The sequence below is a fragment of the Oncorhynchus mykiss genome, chromosome 28, assembly GCF_013265735.2.
Source record: "Oncorhynchus mykiss isolate Arlee chromosome 28, USDA_OmykA_1.1, whole genome shotgun sequence".
NCBI classification, from domain to species: Eukaryota; Metazoa; Chordata; class Actinopteri; order Salmoniformes; family Salmonidae; genus Oncorhynchus; species Oncorhynchus mykiss.
The window spans coordinates 28,670,021-28,693,943 of NC_048592.1; the positions used below are offsets into that span (position 1 = coordinate 28,670,021).

Consider the following 23,923-nt stretch of genomic DNA (forward strand, 5'->3'; position numbering starts at 1 on the left):
GCATTCCAGGTGACTACCTCATAAAGCTTGGTTGAGAGAATGCCAAGAGTGTGCAAAGCTGTCATCAAGGCAAAAGGGTGGCTATTTGAAGAATCTCAAATCTCATATATTTTTGATTGGTGTAACACTTTTTTGGTTACTACATGATTCCATATGTGTTATTTCATAGTTTTGATGTCTTCACTATTAAAGAAAAACCCTTGAATGAGTAGGTGTTCTAAAACTTTTGTGTATATGTGTTTCCCTCACCAGGGTGAGTCTGGACCCTAAGGCCCAGGAGCTTGTGGGAGTCATCAGACATCACCTGATCCAATTCAGCCCCAAGTACAAGCCTGGCAGTCTGCCTGACCAGCACACACCACCCATACTGGAGACACCACTGGCACAGTGAGTATACATCACACAAAAACACACAAATGTGCCTTTACACACACTGCATTGCAAACATGTACAGTGCATTCGGGAACGTTATCAGGCTCCTTGACTTTTTCCACATTTTGTTACATTACAGCCTTATTCTAAAATGGATTAAACAATCTACACATAATAATGACAGCGAGAACAGGTTTTTAGACATTTTTGCAAATGTATTAAAAATAAAATATGTAAATATCACATTTACATAAGTATTCAGACCCTTTTACTATGAGACTCGAAATTGAGCTCAGGTACATCGTGTGTCCGTTGATCATCCTTGAGATGTTTCTAGAACTTGATTGGAGTCCACCAGTGGTACATTGATTGGACATGCTTTGGAAAGGCACACACCTGTCTATGTAAGGTTCCACAGTTGACAGCGCATGTCAGAGCAAAAACCAAGCCATGACGTCGAAGTGGATTTGTCCGTGGAGATCCAAGACAGGATTGTGTTGAGGCACAGATCTGGGGAAGGGTACCAAAAAAGTTCTGCAGCATTGAAGGTCCGCAAGAACACCGTGGCCTCCATCATTCTTAAATGGAAGAAGTTTGGAGACTCTTCCTAGAGCTGGCTGCCTGACCAAACTGAGCAATCAGGGGGATAATGTCCCTTGGTCAGAGAGGTGACCAAGAGCCTGATGGTCACTCTGATAGAGTTCCTCGTATGGAGATGGAAGAAACTCCCAGAAGGCAACCATCTCTGTAGCACTCCACCAATCAGGCCTTTATGGTAGAGTGGCCAGACAGAAGCCACTCCTCAGTAAAAGTCACATGACATCCCGCTTGGAGTTTGCCAAAAGGAACCTAAATGACTCTCAGACCATCAGAAACAAGATTCTCTGGTTTGATGAAACCAAGATTGAAACCTTTGACCTGAACGCCAAGCATCCCGTCTGGAGGAAACCTGGGACCATCCCTACGATGAAGCATGGTGGTGGCATCATCATGCTGTGGGGATGTTTTTCAGCGGCAGGGACTGGGAGACTAGTCAGGATCGAGGGAAAGATGATGAGGGGAGTAAAGTACAGAGAGATGACAACCTGCCAGAGCACTCAGGACCTCAGACTGGGGGTGAAGGTTCACCTTCCAATAGGACAACAAAATGGTTGTGCAGCGACGCTCCCCGTCCAACCTTACAGAGCTTGAGAGGATCTGCAGAGAAGAATGGGAGAAACTCCCCAAATACAGATGTGCCAAGCTTGTAGCATCATACCCAAGAAGACTGGAGACTGTAATCGCTGCTTAAACAAAGTATTTTTTATGTATTTTTTTATTTAACCAGGTAGGCCAGTTGAGAACAAGTTCTCATTTACAACTGCAACCTGTCATGGGTATAGGGTACTGAGTATAGGGTCTGAATACTTATGTAAATGTGATATTTCAGATATTCCAAATCTGGTTTTGCTGTGCCATTATGGGGTATTGTGTGTAGATCGATGAGGGAAAAAAAAACAATTTAATCAATTTTAGAATAAGGCTTTAACGTAACAAAATGTGGAAAAACTGAAGGTCTGAATACTATCCGAATTCACTCACCAAGTGTATTGGAAAAGCGTTATGCTTACAATGGCTTGAGAGGTATAGTATGTTTGGTTTTTCCTGGTGGCTATATATTTGTATAGTGATGAATTGTGTCCATAAAGTACGTGTTGAAATACTGATCAGCAGGGCTCTGTCGTCTCCAGTTGTGTTGAAATACTGATCAGCAGGGCTCTGTCGTCTCCAGTTGTGTTGAAATACTGATCAGCAGGGCTCTGTCGTCTCCAGTTGTGTTGAAATACTGATCAGCAGGGCTCTGTCGTCTCCAGTTGTGTTGAAATACTGATCAGCAGGGCTCTGTCGTCTCCAGTTGTGTTGAAATACTGATCAGCAGGGCTCTGTCGTCTCCAGTTGTGCTCAGGTGGGTGTGTTCTAATGTTATGTGACTCCATCTTCTATCCCCGTTCAGGATCATGTCTAAGCTGACTCTGGGCGACATGAACATGCTGCTGTTCCGCTGTGACTCTGAGGAACAGGAGGACGGAGGAGGCTGCTACAACATCCCTTCCTGGACCAGCTTCAAGTACGGTGGCCTGCAAGGTACAGTAAAAACAAAAGTATTTAACCTTTATTTAACTAGGCAAGTCAGTTAAGAACAAATTCTTATTTACAATGATATCCTACTGTACCCCAGCCAAACCCGGACGATGCTGGGCCAAATGTGCCCCACCCTATGGGACTCCCAATCATGGCTGGTTGTGATACAGCCTGGATTCAAACCAGGATGAGATGCAGTGCCTTAGACCGCTGCGCCACTCGGGAGCCCAATTTTTGCCCCAGTGCACAGTGAGGTGGTCCAGTCAACACCAGGATTGGGGTCAATTCCATTTCAATTCGGTCAATTCAGAGTAAATTGGAATTTTACACTTTACTTCCTGAATTGACTGATTTAATCCTAACCCTGGTCAGCACACATTGTGGAAGTTGCCCCAACCACTGATACAGGGTCAGATATTTTTCCATCCCCCACAATGGTTAAGGTTAGGATTTGAGTTGGTTAGCTTATCCTAGAGCTGTGTCTACAAGCAGCTGTACACATATTGTTGAATGAAACTGGACTTCGACATTGAAAACGGGATTCATTGTGTTCATACAGGTCTTCTGTCAGTGATGGCGGACATTCGTCCCAAGAACGACCTGGGCCACCCGGTGTGTGACAACCTGAGACAGGGGGACTGGATGATCGACTACGTCAGTAACAGGCTGGTGTGCCACAGTGGCGCTCTAGGAGAGGTGAGCGGTTTGAGTGACAGTAATTTAAACTGATTGAATGAATCCCAGGTTTGATTTTTTTTTATAGGCCTTATGATGGTAAGAAGTAGACTAACAAGATGGTCTGAACTTGACAATGATTATTGTAAATATAAATTAATCCTACAACTCAGCCCAGCTAAGGTCAAAGACCTGAGTTTTAAATCAACCACTGTGGTAGCAGTATGATAATAGGAAGATGATTATAATCATTGTCAACATTTTCCGTTGTCATAATCTTTGAGTTTGGTGTTATCCAGATAACATGTGTTGTTTCCAGGTGGGGAAGTGGCTCAAGGCGATGTTCCATTATCTGAAGCACATCCCTCGCTATCTCATCCCCTGCTACTTTGATGCCATTTTAGTGGGAGTCTACACCACGGCTCTTGACACCACCTTCAACAAGATGTCCAGGTACAAATTGTTGTTGCAGGAAATGCAAACCCCTAGTGTATTCAAGGTTTTAAAAATATTCTAAAGTTTGAAATTTACACTTACACATTTCAGACTTGATTTGTTCTAATTATGTAACAACCCCTACAAAAATCTCCATTAATTATAAGCCACACAATAATTCAGATTTCCTGAAGTTGCAGGATTATTTTCCTCCTATGAGAAACTGGTCAAATTAAAATCTTGCACCTGGATGTCTCACACAAACAACCCTATAAAGTTTATATCATACCCAACATGCATTGAGGAAATGATGCAATAGAAGAATGGAATATTGTTAAATGATTACATTTAGTGAGAATATTTGTATTAAAAAGGCCCTGCACCTTTAAGGGTATTTATGCCGAAACCCAGAACCATACCATTAAATGTTTTTGACTATCTTTTAACCTCTATCCTTTTTTACAACATATGTATTGTCTCGTGGCGTCTTCAGTTTTGTCCAGTAATGGTGCAGAATATTTTTTTATGTAAAACCATGTTTTTTTTCTGGTTTCTGTCTCTTTCAGTTTCGTCCAGAACGGCTCGACCTTTGTCAAACTGCTGGCTCTGGGCTCGGTCCAGATGGGTGGTGTGGGAAGTTTCCCGGCTCTGCCCCCCTTGTCCCTGGAACTACCCGACGTCCCCTACCGCCTCAACAAGGACACCGGCAAGAAGGAGCAGTGCTGCATCTCCCTGGCCGCAGGTCTGCCTAGCAACAACCAATTTCTATTATATATTCTATTCTACTTCTGTAAACAGTAGTCGGATGCCAACCTAATAACCATAATTCTTCTCTGTTGATATTCACGAAACCAATAAGTGGTGTTTAAGTCTATTGTTGGTCAGCAAAATGGTCTATTGTAGTCAGTCGCTGGGTATTTTTAAGCTGACACAATTCTACAAGCTTCAGTCCAATCCAGTAGCTGTCAGCTGACAAAGTCCTATTTGTATCTCGGTACCGTTTTGAGAATTGGTGTTAGAAATTCAGCTGCATTTGAACGTCTTCTTCCTTTATTCATCTCTGCCTTCCTGTTTCACAGGTCTGCCTCACTTCTCCTCTGGAATCTTCCGCTGCTGGGGCCGAGACACCTTCATTGCTCTGCGTGGACTCATGCTGGTCACTGGTCGTCACCTGGAGGCTAGGTGTGTATTCTGACTGTTCTGTAGTAGTATCCCAATTGAACTTCTTAGCTATTAGAAAAGATATAACCAGTGGTGTAAAGTATTTAAGTGAAAATATTTTAGAGTACTACTTAAGTAGTTTTTTGAGGGTATCTGTACTTTACTATCAATGTTTTTGACAACTTTTACTTCACTACATTCTTCAAGAAATAATGTTATTTTTCCTGCATATATTTTCCCTGACATCCAAAAGTATTCGTTCCATTTTGAATGTTTAGAAGGACAGGAAAATTGTGAAATGCACACACTTATCAATGAGAATATCCCTTGTCATCCCTACTGCATCTGATCTGAAGAACTCACTAAACACACATGATTGTTTGTAAATTCTGTCTGTGCCCGTGGCTATCCGTAAATTAAAAAAACAAGTAAGAAAATGATGGCGTCTGGTTTGCTTAATATAAGAAATTTAAAATGATTTATACTTTTAATTTTAATACTTAAATATCTTTTAGCAATTACATTTACTTTTGATACTTAAGTATTTTTAAAACCAAATACTTTTAGACTTTTACTAAAGTAGTATTTTACTGGGTGACTTTCACTTGAGTCATTTTCTATTAAGGCATCTTTACTTTTTTTTATGACAATTGGGTACTTTTTCCACCACTGGATATTACACTGGAGTACAGTTGATATATTCATTGAATGTCTCTTTTTCTTACAGAAACATCATCCTGGCATTTGCAGGCACCCTGAGACACGGTCTCATCCCCAACCTGTTGGGCGAGGGCATCTGTGCCCGCTTCAACTGCCGTGATGCCGTGTGGTGGTGGCTGCAGTGCATCCAGGACTACTGTACCTTGGTGCCCGAGGGCATTGCCATCCTCCGCTGCCCTGTGGTCAGGATGTACCCCCATGACGACTCTGAGCCCCAGATCTCTGGCACTCCGGTAGGTCATATCTATACATACACATTATGCATACACACACATCCCTCTCTCTCTCACACACACACCCACATGTACACATCAGACACAAACACACATGCATAAACACATACATACACTCTCCATCTATCTCTCTTTGTCACCCACACACTCTCACATGCACAAATATAGACACATATTCATAAACACACACACACACACACACACACACACACACACATACTCCATCTCTCTCCCTTTCCCACCCACACACTCTCACATGCGCAAATATAGACACATCCATAAACACATACAGGTCCACACACACATACAGTGCCTTCAGAAAGTAGTCTTACCCCTAGACTTATTCCACATTTTGATGTTACTGCTTGAATTCAAAATTGATTGAAAAAATGCTTTTCTCTCAGCCATCTGCACATAATACCCCATAATGACAAAGTGAAAACATGTTTTTAGAAATTGTAGCTAATTTATTGAAAATGAAATGTAGAAATATCTCATTTACATAAGTATTCACACCCCTGAGTCAATAGATTTTTGGGGTGTAGACGAGCTTTAATATTGCAAATAGATTGTAACTTCTATCAATGTAATTATCTGCATCATTTTCAATCCCCCATATATTTTTTGTTAAATATTCTATTTGCTATATACAGTATTTTTCAATTGTGCTATGACGTTTCACGACGGTTCTGAACCTTTCTATTCTCAAAGATTCTACAGATTGTAAATTAAAGATCAAATGTTTTGCTAAGAGTATTATTATATTATTGATCAATTGACTAGGAGTGTTCATATCACACAGCAGTGCTATTTGCAGAATTGGCTCCAGATAAATGTTGTAATTCTTCAGCCATTCCTGAACCTGTGACTGAAAACAAGCTACATATGGGCAGTACCAAAACAAGTGATCTAATGATTCTGTCTCTTTGCACCAAAATCGAATGAAAAAACTCAACATTTTTTGTGTATCAGTTCATTAACCATGTGCCATGGAATCGGTACATCGAAAATCTCTTTCCAACTGTTTTGCAATCTGTATGGCACAGCTGTCATTTTTTGGGTCCTTAAATTAAACTTGTATACTTCTTTATTTATCACAATTTTCTTTAACCAGTTTTGATTTTTAATCTAGGGCCGACAGACAAGTTCCTTCCCTCCTCCCCTTTCCACTTTCCTCTTCCATTTTTGTGGAAATGCTGCAATTATATACTGAACAAAAATATAAACGCAACATGGTCCGATGTTTCAGGAGCTGAAATAAAAGATCCCTGAAATGTTCAATATGCACAAGGGGCTTATTTCTCTCAAATGTTGTGCACAAATTTGTTTACATCCCTGTCAGTGAACAAGTACATTTATTTATTTCGGGATATGAATACCTATTATGTCCACTTCACCGTCAGACCATTTTATTGGTAAACTACATGGTAATGTAAAAAAAATTGTGATCCAATACTTAATTAGGTTGTAATCCAGAGGTTAGGGAAATGATTTAGATCCTCTGAGGCTGTGGACTGATCCAAATTGTGGATTTAAAAGAACATAACATGACTCATCAGTGTATAATGACACATTTGTATAAGCACCTTTGGCAGCGATTAAGTCTCTAAGCGCTTTCCGGCCTCCCGAGTGTCGCTGTGGTCTAAGGCATTGCATCGCAATGCTAGCTGTGCCACTAGAGATTCTGGGTTCGAGTCCAGGCTCTGTCGCAGCCGGCCGCGACCAGGAGACCCATGGTGTGGCACACAATTGGCCCAGCGTCGTCCAGGATAGGGCAGGGTTTGGTCGGCAGGGATGTCCTTGTCCCATCGCGCACTAGCGACTCCTGTGACGGGCCAGGTGCAGTGCACGCTGACACTGTGGCCAGGTGCACTGTGTTTCCTCTGACACATTGGTGCGGCTGGCTTCCTGGTTAAGTGGGAAGCGATGCGGCTTGGTTGGGTTGTGTTTCGGAGGATGCACGGTTCTCGACCTTCGACTCTCCCGAGTCTGTACGGGAGTTGCATCGATGAGACAAGACTGTAACTTCCAATTGGATACCATGAAATTGTGGGGGAAAAGGGGTAAAAAAGAAAGTCTCGCTTTCCTCATCTGGATTGTGCAACATTTGCCCATTTATTATTTTCGAAATTCTTCAAGCTCTGTCAAATTGGTTGTTGATCATTGCTAGACAACCATTTTCAGGTCTTGCCATAGGTTTTCATGTAGATTTAAGTTAAAACTGTAACTCAGACGTTTAGGGATAGTCAGTCTTCTTGGTAAGCATCTCTAGTGTAGATTTGGCCTTGTGTTTTATGTTATTGTCCTGCTGAAAGGTGAATTAATCTCCCAGTGTCTGTGGGAAAGCCAGGTTTCCCTGGTGAACCAGGTATTCCTCTAGGATTTTGCCTGTGCTTAGCTCCATTCCGTTTCTTTCTTATCCTACAAAACCCCCCTTGTCCTTAATGATTACAAACATACAGTGCCTTGCGAAAGTATTCGACCCCCTTGAACTTTGCGACCTTTTGCCACATTTCAGGCTTCAAACATAAAGATATAAAACTGTATTTTTTGTGAAGAATCAACAACAAGTGGGACACAATCATGAAGTGGAACGACATTTATTTGATATTTCAAACTATTTTAACAAATCAAAAACTGAAAAATTGGGCGTGCAAAATTATTCAGCCCCCTTAAGTAAATACTTTGTAGCGCCACCTTTTGCTGCGATTACAGCTGTAAGTCGCTTGGGGTATGTCTCTATCAGTTTTGCATATCGAGAGACTGAAATTTCTTCCCATTCCTTCTTGCAAAACAGCTCGAGCTCAGTGAGGTTGGATGGAGAGCAGTTGTGAACAGAAGTTTTCAGTTCTTTCCACAGATTCTCGATTGGATTCAGGTCTGGACTTTGACTTGGCCATTCTAACACCTGGATATGTTTATTTTTGAACCATTCCATTGTAGATTTTGCTTTATGTTTTGGATCATTGTCTTGTTGGAAGACAAATCTCCGTCCCAGTCTCAGGTCTTTTGCAGACTCCATCAGGTTTTCTTCCAGAATGGTCCTGTATTTGGCTCCATCCATCTTCCCATCAATTTTAACCATCTTCCCTGTCCCTGCTGAAGAAAAGCAGGCCCAAACCATGATGCTGCCACCACCATGTTTGACAGTGTGTTCAGGGTGATGAGCTGTGTTGCTTTTACGGCAAACATAACGTTTTGCATTGTTGACCAAAAAGTTAAATTTTGGTTTCATCTGACCAGAGCACCTTCTTCCACATGTTTGGTGTGTCTCCCAGGTGGCTTGTGGCAAACTTTAAACAACACTTTTTATGGATATCTTTAAGAAATGGCTTTCTTCTTGCCACTCTTCCATAAAGGCCAGATTTGTGCAATATACGACTGATTGTTGTCCTATGGACAGAGTCTCCCACCTCAGCTCATTCAACAATGTCTATGCAACTTATGTGATTTGTTAAGAAAATGTTTACTCTTGAACTTATTTAGGCTTGCCATAAAAGGTGTGAATACTTATTGACTAATTTTTTATTCATTTGCAAACATTTCCACATTGACACTATGGCGTATTGTGTGTAGGCCAGTGTCACAAGATTTCAATTTAATCCATTTCAAATTCAGGCTGTAACACAACAAAATGTGGAAAAGTCAAGGGGTGTGAAACATTTCTAAAGGCTCTGTACATCAGGTACAGTCTAACTTGATCCTTGTGTGTTTCAGTCCCTGCTCACACAGCCCTTGTGTGATGTCATCCACGAGGCCATGCAACGTCACATGCAGGGTATCGACTTCAGAGAGCGCAACGCAGGACCAAAGATCGACATGCACATGAAGGATGAGGGTGAGTTTGCCAGTCTAGTCACCTCTCGTTTCGGTCACACTTTGAGATAATAAGTAGTACCAGGAGTTTTTACTGACCAAGTTACCTGACGAGGAAAAACTCTGGGCCACCTGTTATTCCCTTCAAGTGGCTCTTTTTGGTTTTTAAGGTTTTTGTTATAAGGTGCACATTGTCTTGTTGTCTTGCTTCAGCAAATATGGTATATTGTTATTATTCTCCTTGCTCCCAGGCTTCAATGTTGTGGCCAAAGTGCACCGTGATACTGGCTTTGTTTACGGTGGCAACCGCTTCAACTGCGGAACATGGATGGACAAAATGGGAGAGAGTGACAAAGCTCGCAACAAGGGCATGCCTGCAACACCCAGGTAAGACTCTATCCACTTTACCCCTATTTCTCAAAGATCCAATTCAGCTGTTTTTATCTCAAAATCAAATCATTTCTGGGCAACATTTAATCACCTTAATGTGATTGAATTAAAATGGTCAAAATTAAACTAAAAATGGCTTCTTAGCAAAGAGTAATTTCTCAAACAAGAATTTTGCTAGGACTGTCTGGGAGTTGTCTGAGTAGGGAGGGGACAACTGAAAACAAGCTGTTTTTGGCTGAGAGGTTTGGAACGGTCTTTCTTATTGGTCTATTTACTAATTTACCAGCAGGCCAAAATTCCATCCCACCTAAACAGGCTGAAATTTCAGCCGGTCTTTTCAAACAGCTCTTACAGTAAAAGGGCATTACCATAATTTTCACAATTTCACAGTATTATTCCAACCTCATGGTGTGGAAATATAGTATATCATATATAGGAAAATCAAGTTTTTGACTGCTCTGGGCCTTTAAACCTACAAAACAATACAATTAAACCAAACTAGGGAAAAGCCAGTGTATGTTTAGTTGGGTGTCTTTCCTGCTTCTCCTGAAGTTTGTAAAGATGTAAAATGCATATTAAATTGATTTGATGTGACTTGTCTCCCTGGTTGTGTGTCTCCAGAGATGGGTCAGCGGTGGAGATTGTGGGCCTCAGTAAGTCTGCCGTGCGCTGGCTGGTGGAGCTCCATAAGAAGGGCCTGTTCCCCCACAGCTCCATGAAAATACACCGGGATGGTGAGTGCTGCCTGGACACACACACACACACATGCACCAGCAGTGCTGGCATAGACACACATTGACATGTATGCAAACATACATGTGCAATGTCCCTCCCTCAGAGACAATTGTTTCACTAATAAGACATAATGAAACATGTTTTATTATATGATTGTTTTCCCTTGCAGGTAAGGAGGTGAAGGTTTCCTATGAGGAGTGGAACCATAAGATCCTGGCCAACTTTGAGAGGAACTTCTATGTGTCCCACGACGAGAAGGACCCCAACGAGAAGCACCCCGACCTGGTCCACAAGAGAGGCATCTACAAGGACAGCCACGGAGCCTCCAGCCCCTGGTGTGACTACCAGCTCAGGCCCAACTTTTGCATTGCCATGGTGGTGGTGAGTTGCCATCAGTGTGGCATCAGCCCATGCCCCGTTCCTTCAATCCTTTGCATGTTTTTTCTCATAGAGAAGCATTGGAATTTCAGTTTACTTCCAGCATTGACTGAATTGAAATGGAATTGACACCAACCCTGGTCCTTAGCCCATATACTACAAATCTACAAGTCCATGCTAGGTAAAGCTCCGCCTTATCTCAGCTCACTGGTCACGATGGCAACACCCATCCGTAGCACGCGCTCCAGCAGGTATCTCACTGATCATCCCTAAAGCCAACACCTCATTTGGCCGCCTTTCGTTCCAGTACTCTGCTGCCTGTGACTGGAACGAATTGCAAAAATCGCTGAAGTTGGAGACTTTTATCTCCCTCACCAACTTCAAACATCAGCTATCTGAGCAGCTAACCAATCGCTGCAGCTGTACATAGTCTATTGGTAAATAGCCCACCCATTTTCACCTACCTCATCCCCATACTGTTTTTATTTATTTACTTTTCTGCTCTTTTGCACACCAATATCTCTACCTGTACATGACCATCTGATCATTTATCACTCCAGTGTTAATCTGCAAAATTGTAATTATTCGCCTACCTCCTCATGCCTTTTGCACACATTGTATATAGACTCCCCCTTTGTTTTCTACTGTGTTATTGACTTGTTAATTGTTTACTCCATGTGTAACTCTGTGTTGTCTGCTCATACTGCTATGCTTTATCTTGGCCAGGTCGCAGTTGTAAATGAGAACTTGTTCTCAACTAGCCTACCTGGTTAAATAAAGGTGAAATAAAACATAAAAAAATATATACACTACTGTTCAAAAGTTTGGGGTCACTTAGACATGTCCTTGTTTTGGAAAGAAAAGCACATTTTTCAGTGTAGACATTGTTGATGTTGTAAATGACTATTGTAGCTGTAAACGGCAGATTTTTTATGGAATATCTACATAGACGTACAGAGGCCCATTTATCAGCAACCATCACTGCTAGGCAGAGTTGCAAAGAAAAAGCCATAGCTCAGACTGGCCAATAAAAAATAAAAGATTAAGATGGGCAAAAAAACAGACACTGGACAGAAGAACTCTGCCTAGAAGGCCAGCATCCCGGATTCGCCTCTTCACTGTTGACGTTGAGACAGGTGTTTTGCGGGTACTATTTAATGAAGCTGCTAGTTGAGGAGGCGTCTGTTTCTTAACCTGTTGGGGCTAGGGGGCACAAGGAGTTCCCTAAAGGGATCCCATTCAGCTGAAAAAATATTATTTAGAAATATTTAACTTTCACACATTAACAAGTCCAATACAGCAAATGAAAGATAAACATCTTGTTAATCTACCCATGGTGTCCGATTAAAAAAAAAAAAAAAATGTTTTACAGCGAAAACACAACATATATTTATGTTAGATGACCACCAAATTCAAAAACACACACAGCGATTTTTCAGTCACAAAAGCATAAATATAGATAAAATGAATCACTAACCTTTGATTATCTCCATCAGATGACACTCATAGGACATCATGTTATACATGTATTGTGTGTTTTGTTCGATAATGTGCATATATATATTTTAAAAATCAGTTTTACATTGGCGCGTTACGTGCAGTGCAATGAGACCGAGGCTTTCTGCCAGACCACCCACTCAAAGAGCTATTATGAGCCCCACCTTTTATAGTAGAATCATACAACCAGAATCTAAAGACAGGGACATCTTGTGGAAGCCCTAGGAAGTGCATGCTCATCCATATCTAAGATGGACATCAAATGGCACTGTTTTCTAAATTGAGTTCTCACTTCCTGTTTGGATTTCTTCTCAGGTTTTTGTCTGTTATATGAGTTCTGTTATACTCACAGACATAATTCAAACAGTTTTAGAAACTTCAGAGTGTTTTCTATCCACCAGTAATAATAATATGCATATATTCCTATCTGGGAAAGAGTCGGAGGCAGTTTACTCTGGGCACGCCTTTCATCCAAAAGTGAAAATACTGCCCCCTAGCCCCAACAGGTTTCTTAAACTAGACACACTAATGTACTTGTCCTCTTGCTCAGTTGTGCACTGGGGCCTTCCACTTCTCTCTCTATTCTGGTTAGAGCCAGTTTGTGCTGTTCTGTGAAGGGAGTAGTACACAGCGTTGTACGAGATCTTCAGTTTCTTGGCGATTTCTTGCATGGAATAGCCTTCACTTCTCAGAAGCAATTTTGAGCCTGTAATCAAACCCACAAATGCTGACGCTCCAGATACACTACTTTTCTAAAGAAGGCGAGCTTTATTGCTTCTTTAATTAGTACAATAGTTTTCAGCTGTGCTAACATAATTGCAAAGGGTAATGGGCTGACAATGGGCCTCTGTATGCCTATGTAGATATTCCATAAAAAATCTGCCATTTCCAGCTACAATAGTCATTATGATCAATTTGGAATTGGTCCCCCCTTTGCTGCTATAATAGCCTCCACTCTTCTGGGAAGGTAGATGTTGGAACATTGCTGCGAGGACTTACTTCCATTCAACCACGAGCATTAATGAGGTTGGTTTTCGATGGGGTTCAGATCAGGGCTCTGTTGAGGCCAGTCAAGTTCTTCCACACTGATCTCGACAAATCATTTCCGTATGAACCTTGCTTTGTGCACGGTGCCATTGTCATGCTGAAACGGGAAAGAGCCTTACACAAAGTTGGAAGCACAGAATCGTCTAGAATGTCATTGGTAGTCCGTCGGACTGCGAGATGGTGAAGCTTGATCACACTCCAGAGAACGCGTTTCCACTGCTCCAGAGTCCAATGGCAGCAAAGCTTGTGTGTGGCTACTCGGCCATGGAAACCCATTTCATGAAGCTCCCGATGAACAGTTCTTGTGCTGACGTTGCTTCCAGAGGCAGTTTGGAACTCAGTAGTGAGTGTTGCAACTGAGGACAGATGATTTTTACGCGTTATCTGCCTCAGCACTCGGCGGTCTTGTTTCTGTGAACTTGTGTGGCCTACCACTTCGTGGCTGAGCTGTTGTTGCTTCTAGACGTTTTCACTTCACAATAACTCTTATGGGTTAATACGTTGACCTGAATGGTGTTCTCTATTCTGTCCTTGAGGCTCCGGAGTTGTTCACTGTGGAGAGAGCCTGGAAAGCCCTGGGAATTGCTGAGAAGAAGCTGCTAGGACCTCTGGGAATGAAGACGTTGGACCCAGAGTAAGAGACCTCATTATCCCTCATCACCATGGGACCTGACCAGGAGAACCTAGGGCCCTGAGTTTTTCTTATTCAGGTCATATGTTCAAGAAAAACTCCTGGCCCCACTCATACTTGTTCATTAACTGATTCATTTTCAATACTTATTTTCCTGGCACATATACTGACATCAAGTTAATTTCTCCCCTAGTGATATGGTGTACTGTGGTGTCTATGACAACGCCCTGGACAACGATAACTACAACGTGGCCAGAGGTTTCAACTACCACCAAGGACCGGTGAGTGTCCCTTACTGAGGAATTGAGTTGTATTATACCTTGAATTAGGAGTTATTGTTAACTTTATTATGTCAATGCTCCCGAGGGTATAAATAAAGTTGTATTAAATTGATCTGATTGGTTTAATGACTTTTTGTTTGTTTTTTAGGAGTGGCTATGGCCAATTGGGTACTTCCTGCGAGCAAAGCTCTATTTTGCCAAGAAGCTTGGGAAGGAGACCTATGAACAGACAGTGTACCTGGTGAAGAGCATTCTCTCTCAGCATTATGTCCACCTGGAGAGGTAAATACACACACTAACACACACATTTGCACATGTGCACACACACACACACTTTGAACTTTCATCCATGTCTCTTCTTACCCTCTAAGGTCTAGCTGGAAGGGTCTGCCAGAGCTGACCAATGAGAATGGCCAGTACTGTCCCTTCAGCTGCGAATCACAGGCCTGGTCCATCTCCACGGTGCTGGAAGTCCTCCACGACATATAGCACCTCACTTCCTGTGGGCGGAGACTCGCCCCATGATCTAATGTCCTCCTGTAGTCCGGCACTGTTTTAATTCACCTTCATAGTGTGGTGTTTGTTGTCTTGTTTTGGACCACGTGTACACCCTATGCATTAAACCTACTGGGCTCGCAAGTATACACTAATGCCTTGTGAACACCAGCAATTCTAGTGGTTGTGGACAGCATTGGGAAATTTTAGCTCACGGCCTCATTTGACGGCTGACTTAGTGTTGTCAAGGTATGATCCCTATGTTACAGTAGATACATGAGCTAATGTTAAAGCACTTAATGATAAAGTATTAAAGATAAAGTATTGGAAGGGTTTGGAAGACCGACTGTTTTAAACCAGCTAACCTCATAGGCAGTTGAACTTTAACCGTGTGTCGCCTGCACTGCTACCCGGTCCATGGAGATCCTTTTAAAGATGGTATCAAAATGTACTGTACTATGAAATTAGTCAAGTGACAACCCATTGCTGTGTGCTTCCATGCCTTTTTATTAGAGTTTAGATCCCTAAAAATAAACCTCAAATCATCACTGTGACAGAAGAACTTGTAGAGTAGCTGATCTATCCATAACCCACCCTAAATGTGATGCATCGCTCCTTGTGAATCTGGTGCCACTTTTTATTGGTCAGCATGCTCCCAGTTTATAGTGTGATTGATAAGTGTGTCTGTCTACGTAGTGTTGTCACATAAACAGTCTGCAACATGAGACATTCTGTGTCTTTGACTTGATGTTTGTGTTGAGGTGAAGAACCATAATAGGGTTAGCCTGTTCACCAGCTTTTTTTCTCTGCATTGTTAGACACAGCACAAAATAAATGTTTTTTATACAGTACCAGTCAAAAGGCTGGACACACCTATTCGATCAGCTCCTTTGTCTCACAACAACCTCTCCCTAAGTATAAGCAAGACAAAGGAGCTGATTGTGGACTATAGGAAAAGGAGGGCCGAACAGGCCCCCATTAACATTGACCTTGCTGAAGTGGAGTGGAACGAGAGTTTCAAGTTCCTTGGTGTCCACATCACCAATGAACTATCATGGTCCAAACACACCAAGACCGTTGTGAAGAGGGCACGACAAAACCTTTTCCCCCTCAGGAGACTGAAAAGATTTGGCATGGGTCCTCAGATCCTCAAAGTTCTACAGCTGCACCATCGAGAGCATCATGCAGTAACAGTGTTCAGTCGTGGCCAAAAGTTTTGAGAATGACACAAATATTTTTAAGAGGCCATCACAACTCTGTTTTCTCACTCAATTGCATAGCTTATAGAAACGTTGTGCAACATGAGCTCTCATGAAGTGTTTGATTGGATTTTACATTGTATTTGAATTGATGTCAGAATGATTCGAGGGGCAATAGAGTGCCAGGCAGTTAGCAAGTTTGGTAGGCTACTAATGACCATCAGCAGCATCAGAGCTTGGAGAAGCCTAATTACTGTGACTAAACGGTCACATGGAATCTGACTGCCGTCATGACTCATGACTGCCGGTGTGGCGGTAATACGGTCAATGTAACAGCCCTAATTCACACCATCAGATCCTAGTCCATGAGAACTGATGTGATGTCACCTTGGTGGGCACTCCTCCCAGTGCAGAACTCATGTGTGGGTTCAGGTCTGGTCACGGTGTCGCAGTAAGTCTCGTCCACCTCAAGAGCCATCATAGTGGACACACCGATACTGATACCTGCAGAGCATAGACTACTATGACCAATATAATACTAAACAATCAGGCTTACACTAAATATCCCACTGAACATGTATCCTTTATGGTTATTTTGTTCATGAGACTAAACTATCTTTAGTGGGAGGTATGATCAATGTGTAGAGAAGAGACAATAAGTGATTTGCCAGTACCGGTATGTGTGTTTGTTAATGTTGGTGTAATGTATGTGAACGTGTTTGACAGTATGTGTGTCTATGTGTACATTGTATGTGTGGTGTGACTGGTAGCTGCACCTGTGGTACATGTTGAACTGCAGGGTGCATACACAGATACCTTCCATCTGTACAAGTTAGCAAGGCTGATGTCGGTCTAGCAATCGCACCTCAAACTCATTGCTGCTGGAACACACGGGAGAGAGAAGGAAAAATAATGATAAAACCAGAGGATAGGAAAAAGAGATGAGACGCACACAGAGGGAGAAAGGTGATTGAATGTCTGAATTAAACTAAATTGAAGCCAACAAATTAGGTAATTAATATAAAGGTAGTCGTAATTCAATATGAAGGTGCAAAGAGCTTTCAAACAAAAGCACATCTACAGTTGAAGTCGGACATTTACATACACTTAGGTTGAAGTCATTAAAACTCGTTTTTCAACCACTCCACAATTTTTTTGTTAGCAAACTATAGTTTTGGCAAGTCGGTTAGGACATCTACTTTGTGCATGACACAAGTCATTTTTCAACAATTGTTTACAGACAGATTATTTCACTTATAATTCACTGTATCACAATTCCAGTGGGTCAAAGTTTACATACACTAAGTTGACTGTGCCTTTAAACAGCTTGGAAAATTCCAGAAAATCATGTCATGCCTTTAGAAGCTTCTGATAGGCTAATTGACATCATTTGAGTCAATTGGAGGTGTACCTGTGGATGTATTTCAAGGCCAACCTTCAAACTTAGTGCCTCTGCTTGACATCATGGGAAAATCAAAAGAAATCAGCCAAGACATCAGAAAAAATGTTGTGGACCTCCACAAGTCTGGTACATCCTTGGGAGCAATTTCCAAATGCCTGAAGGTACCACGTTCATCTGTACAAACAATAGTACCCAAGTATAAACACCATGGGACGACGCAGCCGTGATACCGCTCAGGAAGGAGACGAGTTCTGTCTCCTAGAGATGAACGTACTTTGGTGCGAAAAGTACAAATCAATCCCAGAACAACAGCAAAAGACCCTGTGAAGATGCTGGATGTAAGACAAGTCCACAGGAAGACAAGTCCTATATCGACAGAACCTGAAAGGCCGCTCAGCAAGGAAGAAGCCAGTGCTCCAAAACCGGCATAAAAAAGACAGACTACGGTTTGCAACTGCACATGGGGACAAAGATCGTACTTTTTGGAGAAATGTCCTCTGGTCTGATGAAACAAAAATAGGACTGTTTGGCCATAATATTTTTGGAGGAAAAAGGGGGAGGCTTGCAAGCCGAAGAGCACCATCCCAACCGTGAAGCACGGGGGTGGCAGCATCATGTTGTGGGGGTGATTTGCTGCAGGAGGGACTGGTGCTGGAACTTAAAAAATAGATGGCATCATGAGTGAGGGAAATTATGTGGATATTTTGAAACAACATCTCAAGACATCAATCAGGAAGTTAAAGCTTGGTCGCAAATGGGTCTTCCAAATGAGCAAGGACCCCAAGCATACTTCCAAAGTTGTGGCAAAATGGCTTAAGGACAACAAAGTCAGGGTATTGGAGTGGCCATCACAAAGCCCTGACCTCAATCCTATAGAACATGTGTGGGCAGAACTGAAAAATCGTGTGCGAGCAAGGAGGCCTACAAACCTGACTCAGTTACACCAGCTCTGTCAGGAGGAATGGGCCAAAATTCACCCAACTTATTGTGGGAAGCTTGTGGAAGGCTACCTGAAACATTTGACCCAAGTTAAACAATTTAAAGGCAATGCTACCAAATACTAATTGAATGTACGTAAACTTCTGACCCACTGGGAATGTGATGAAATAAATAAAAGCTGAAATAAATATTTGTCTCTACTATTCAATCTGACATTTCACATTCTTAAAATAAAGTGGTGATCCTAACTGACCTAAAACAGGGAATTTTTACACAGATTAAATGTCAGGAATTGTGTTTCAAATGTATTTGGTAAGGTGTATGTAAACCTTCAACTGTATATGATAGCCATATAGATTTTAAGACAAACTAATTTTACATCACCACATCTTTGAACACAAGAAGAGGTATGAAATAAATGATTTTGTTGAAATCACAAACATGGGTAGAACCCCAAAAGTCTGACAATTCTGTAACTCAACTAGGGTACTAGAGTGATGCATGTCCAAACAAGAACGTGCAGGCCCCACTTTTCAGGTTTTAATGCACAAGGCTATCAAACCCGGAACCTCCCGGAAGTTCCAAATCACTACCTTTTTGGAGGTGGTGGCGACCAGCAGTGGGGACGATTGTTGCCCAGCCATATCAAGGACGATTGATACCTACCAATGGTCTAGTTACTTCCCACTCTGAACACATTGGTTAAATCAATGTCGTTTCCACATCATTTCAATTCAATTACTTTGAACCAATTTGGAATAGATGTTGAATTGACGTCTGTGCCCAGTGGGTTTAGACAGAAGCAAAAGTAGGGAGGTTGGTTGGTCGGAGAGGATGAGTGGGCGTAAAAGGCAACTGTCTAACAATCCAAAGGTAGTGCGTTCGAGTAGCATTTTAGCAAACCCTTCCCGTAAAACCTATTCTAAACTTAACCCAATTCACCTAACCTGCTATATAAATTCACCTAACCAATGTCGTTTTAGTTCTCGGATCCTCTCACGTAAATTATCATAACCTTCTTCGTTAGTTCACCTAACCACCAACGTAAATTCTCCCCATAATTAGGGGTTCAAGTAGCGAAGCTGTGTAAAACCCTTTTGTATTTGTTGCAATTCATTATTATTCTCCTGCCGATGATTTGGTGAAAAAAATATAAATTCCTGTGAGATGGTAAGGCTTAGGAGGGTGCAACCTTGCATGTTGGTAAAGCACCAAGGGCCACACCCTCTCATGCAATGCAATGCCATGCCAATGGCCACGTGGTGGCGCTATAACACGCGATTGAAATGTAACAGAAGGGGAGGTGGGGTAGTTTCACTAAAATCTCATGTCCTGCTTATGCATAACATTGACTGACTTTCCTTGAGAGCATATCCTCTTTCTCCTGGTCTTCAAGAAAGGAATATCTCACAAATCCTTTAAACACAGACACAATGGTCCTAGCTGTGAGTGAACAATGCATAGGCTTTACTGTACAAAACCAATATTTCTAATATGGGCCCCAATCTATCAAAGTGGTTAGAGTTCCACAGCTAAGGTAAAAATATCCAGCCAGGTTGTTCAAGATTGATGTTGAAATTGGACGTCTATCCGTGTCCTGACGACCTCGGGTAATGCCATCCAAACCAGCCACTAGGGGCAACAGTGAGCAATATTGCTATCAAGTGGGCATGAGTTTTGCTAGGGCGATGTGGGTGGTGGTGGATCAGAAGGTTGTGTGTTCAATCCCAGTCGTAAACACTGGTTTTCATTGGAGAAATATGGAATGATACAGAGCAGGAGCAACTTCAAAATTTGACGTTTGGAGAACGTGGATGAACGTCTAATTCTGCAGTAAGACTGTGAAAGCTTGTTGAAATAACCTTCTTCCCATGCTGCTAGAAAGTAAGTTGGAATAAATACGCCGGCGTAAAGTTGATTTAGTTTCATACCGGTCATACTGTTAACATTATTTTATTGATTTACACAAACCCAAGCTTGCATTCATTCTCTCAGTGCTGGGAGGATGTTGCTTTTGTCTTCCCCAGGAAACACGGGTACAGACACCAACAACTGTTCCACTTAAAGCCAAAAATCTATGAAACCTGTACGTTCTATTAAATAGGCTTATGGAAGTCAAACCCAGCCCCAGTAACTGGAAATAAAGCCTGTAGCTGTTTCACTTGGTATTCTGGCCAAATGTCTCCATGTTTTCATCAATGTGTATAAGCTGTTCCATATGGAGCGATGTAAAAGGAGGGAGTAAAAGAAGGCCAAAGCCCAGGGGGAGGTGTATGTTTTGTAGCAGTTCTTGTTACTTCAAAACATTTCCTGCTCCCCAACAGAAGATCTTACATAGAGGTCAATGAATGTAATATTTATGGAGGACTTTGATGGGGTCTCTTTAATGAACAGATCGCAGGAGATTTCCCAGTTCGGTAACCTGCTGAATATATTTCCTGTGGTCGGTTGCACCAACCCATCTGAACTCCAACCAGACAATAGTATATCACCTTGGATAATGCAAGCTTGTTCTTGTGTTACTGTGAATATAAAGGTTGAACTGAAGAGGCATGTTCAGACGTTTCACCCAAAATAACGTTGCTGTCAGAGTCCCTCTTTTAGGAATTCACTATCTTTGTGGTTCACTGAACACATCATGTGGAATACTTAAAAAGGAATCTTTCACCTTCAAAGTTCTTTGGGGAGGAAAGGAAACTGTATCAAATGTAAAACAGTCCTAAACCAACCAAGTGTTTGACCATGCTGACCATAACATGAATTATTTATTACTTCTAAAAAGAAAAGAAGTAAATCAGTGAGACCTCACACCCAACAAACAACTCTGACCTCCTACGCTGACTAATAATACACAATTACATTTTCTACTTTTCTTCAACCCCAATGACAAAATAAAATATTATCACTGAGATTAGTAGCTGCACTCCCTGACATGTTGTAATACTATTGCAGGTATTTTTTAAACAAAAAGGATCTGTGATGTCACTCACACATTGTACCCATTAAAGAGGACCTCTAGCGGCTGTGGCATAGTTGTAGGTTTCTGTCAAAGCAACAACTTCAACCTCTCGAGCTGCCACATACTGCTACTGCTGGAGGGCTCTGTACCTACACAATAGACTGTTGTCCTAACAGCTTTGAATGAGGGATGCCAAGCTAAACGGATCTGCACCTCTCACCCTTACATAAACACTGGCATATACAATGGGGCAAAAAAGTATTTAGTCAGCCACCAATTGTGCAAGTTCTCCCACTTAAAAAGATGAGAGAGGCCTGTAATTTTCATCATAGGTACACTTCAATTATTACAGACAAAATGAGAAAAAAAATCCAGAAAATCACATTGTAGGATTTTTAATTAATTTATTTGCAAATTATGGTGGAAAATAAGTATTTGGTCAATAACAAAAGTTTATCTCAATACTTTGTTATATACCCTTTGTTGGCAATGACAGAGGTCAAACGTTTTCACAAGGTTTTCACACACTGTTGCTGGTATTTTGGCCCATTCCTCCATGCAGATCTCCTCTAGAGCAGTGATGTTTTGGGGCTGTTGCTAGGCAACACGGACTTTCAACTCCATCCAAAGATTTTCTATGGGGTTGAGATCTGGAGACTGGCTAGGCCACTCCAGGACCTTGAAATGCTTCTTACGAAGCCACTCCTTCGTTGCCCGGGCGGTGTGTTTGGGATCATTGTCATGCTGAAAGACCCAGCCATGTTTCATCTTCAATGCCCTTGCTGGTGGAAGGAGGTTTTCACTCAAAATCTCACGATACATGGCCCCATTCATTCTTTCCTTTACACGGATCAGTCGTCCTGGTCCCTTTGCAGAAAAACAGCCCCAAAGCATGATGTTTCCACCCCCATGCTTCACAGTAGGTATGGTGTTCTTTGGATGCAACTCAGCATTATTTGTCCTCCAAACACAACGAGTTGAGTTTTTACCAAAAAGTTATATTTTGGTTTCATCTGACCATACCATATCTTCTCCCAATCTTCTTCTGGATCATCCAAATGCTCTCTAGCAAACTTCAGACGGGCCTGGACATGTACTGGCTTAAGCAGGGGGACACGTCTGGCACTGCAGGATTTGAGTCCCTGGCGGCGTAGTGTGTTACTGATGGTAGGCTTTGCTACTTTGGTCCCAGCTCTCTGCAGGTCATTCACTAGGTCCCCCCGTGTGGTTCTGGGATTTTTGCTCATCGTTCTTGTGATCATTTTGACCCCACGGGGTGAGATCTTGCGTGGAGCCCCAGATCGAGGGAGATTATCAGTGGTCTTGTATGTCTTCCATTTCCTAAGAATTGCTCCCACAGTTGATTTCTTCAAACCAAGCTGCTTACCTATTGCAGATACAGTCTTCTCATCCTGGTGCAGGTCTACAATTTTGTTTCTGGTGTCCTTTGACAGCTCTTTGGTCTTGGCCATAGTGGAGTTTGGAGTGTGACTGTTTGAGGTTGTGGACAGGTGTCTTTTATACTGATAACAAGTTCAAACAGGTGCCATTAATACAGGTAACGAGTGGAGGACAGAGGAGCCTCTTAAAGAAGAAGTTACAGGTCTGTGAGAGCCAGAAATCTTGCTTGTTTGTAGGTGACCAAATACTTATTTTCCACCATAATTTGCAAAAACATTCATTAAAAATCCTTTCTGGAATGTTTTTTCTCATTTTGTCTGTCATAGTTGAAGTGTACCTATGATGAAAATTACAGGCCTCTCTCATATTTTTAAGTGGGAGAACTTGCACATTTGGTGGCTGACTAAATACTTTTTTTGCAGCACTGTACACATTCCATAGCACAGGGAATTATTAATCAAGTATTACTCAACCAGGAGAACTATCCTTCAGAGGGTGAGGAGGTTATTGTAACTGGTTGGAGTGGCTTGTGTTAATAAGAGCACAGGCTGTTGAACCTTTCTATTATCTCTTTAAGAGAACCTTTCAGAACTACCTACCAAACACAGAATAAAGTGTCTAAGTTGGAGCAAAGGTGATATTAAATTACTTGATAATACATATTTGACTGTTTCTGGCCCCCAGACGTTATATTTGGGAAACAAGTTCATTAGCCCCAAACAAGATAATCAAAAGTAAGTTGTAAGTAAAACATACAATATTGGCCTTTGTGTTCATACTTTAGGCATTTGAGTACAATATTCTGCATTAGAAAAGTTCACTTATAGTCCACCTACTGATCTAAGGAACAATTGCAAGACCTGTGGCCTAGGTATCAAGACCAGTATACCAGTAAATAACTGCTGAACAGTTATGACAGGATCCACTCTGTGAGGGAAATGCACATTATTATGAAATACACTATGTATCATGGCTGTTCACTCTAAATAATATATAACGGATAATACTCATTTATCTTGATTCCCACATTGCTGTA

The 23,923-nt window shown here is 41.8% G+C and overlaps 1 protein-coding gene across 7 annotated transcripts in view; it reads left to right on the forward strand.

The window, feature by feature from the left end:
• Nucleotides 1–15,714, forward strand: part of agla (amylo-alpha-1, 6-glucosidase, 4-alpha-glucanotransferase a) — a 31,363-nt gene extending 15,649 nt beyond the window's left edge. For all 7 annotated transcript variants that reach the window (XM_021589712.2, XM_021589711.2, XM_021589716.2 and 4 more), the window contains exons 20-34: nt 253–387; nt 2,366–2,496; nt 3,053–3,189; nt 3,488–3,621; nt 4,170–4,345; nt 4,683–4,785; nt 5,492–5,717; nt 9,435–9,555; nt 9,785–9,920; nt 10,545–10,657; nt 10,828–11,039; nt 14,117–14,214; nt 14,405–14,492; nt 14,641–14,774; nt 14,864–15,714. In XM_021589712.2, coding sequence (XP_021445387.2) covers nt 253–387; nt 2,366–2,496; nt 3,053–3,189; nt 3,488–3,621; nt 4,170–4,345; nt 4,683–4,785; nt 5,492–5,717; nt 9,435–9,555; nt 9,785–9,920; nt 10,545–10,657; nt 10,828–11,039; nt 14,117–14,214; nt 14,405–14,492; nt 14,641–14,774; nt 14,864–14,981 — 2,062 coding nt within the window. In that variant the 3' untranslated portion in view covers nt 14,982–15,714. The remainder of the gene's footprint in view (nt 1–252; nt 388–2,365; nt 2,497–3,052; nt 3,190–3,487; nt 3,622–4,169; nt 4,346–4,682; nt 4,786–5,491; nt 5,718–9,434; nt 9,556–9,784; nt 9,921–10,544; nt 10,658–10,827; nt 11,040–14,116; nt 14,215–14,404; nt 14,493–14,640; nt 14,775–14,863) is intronic.
• Nucleotides 15,715–23,923: the final 8,209 nt, after the last annotated feature.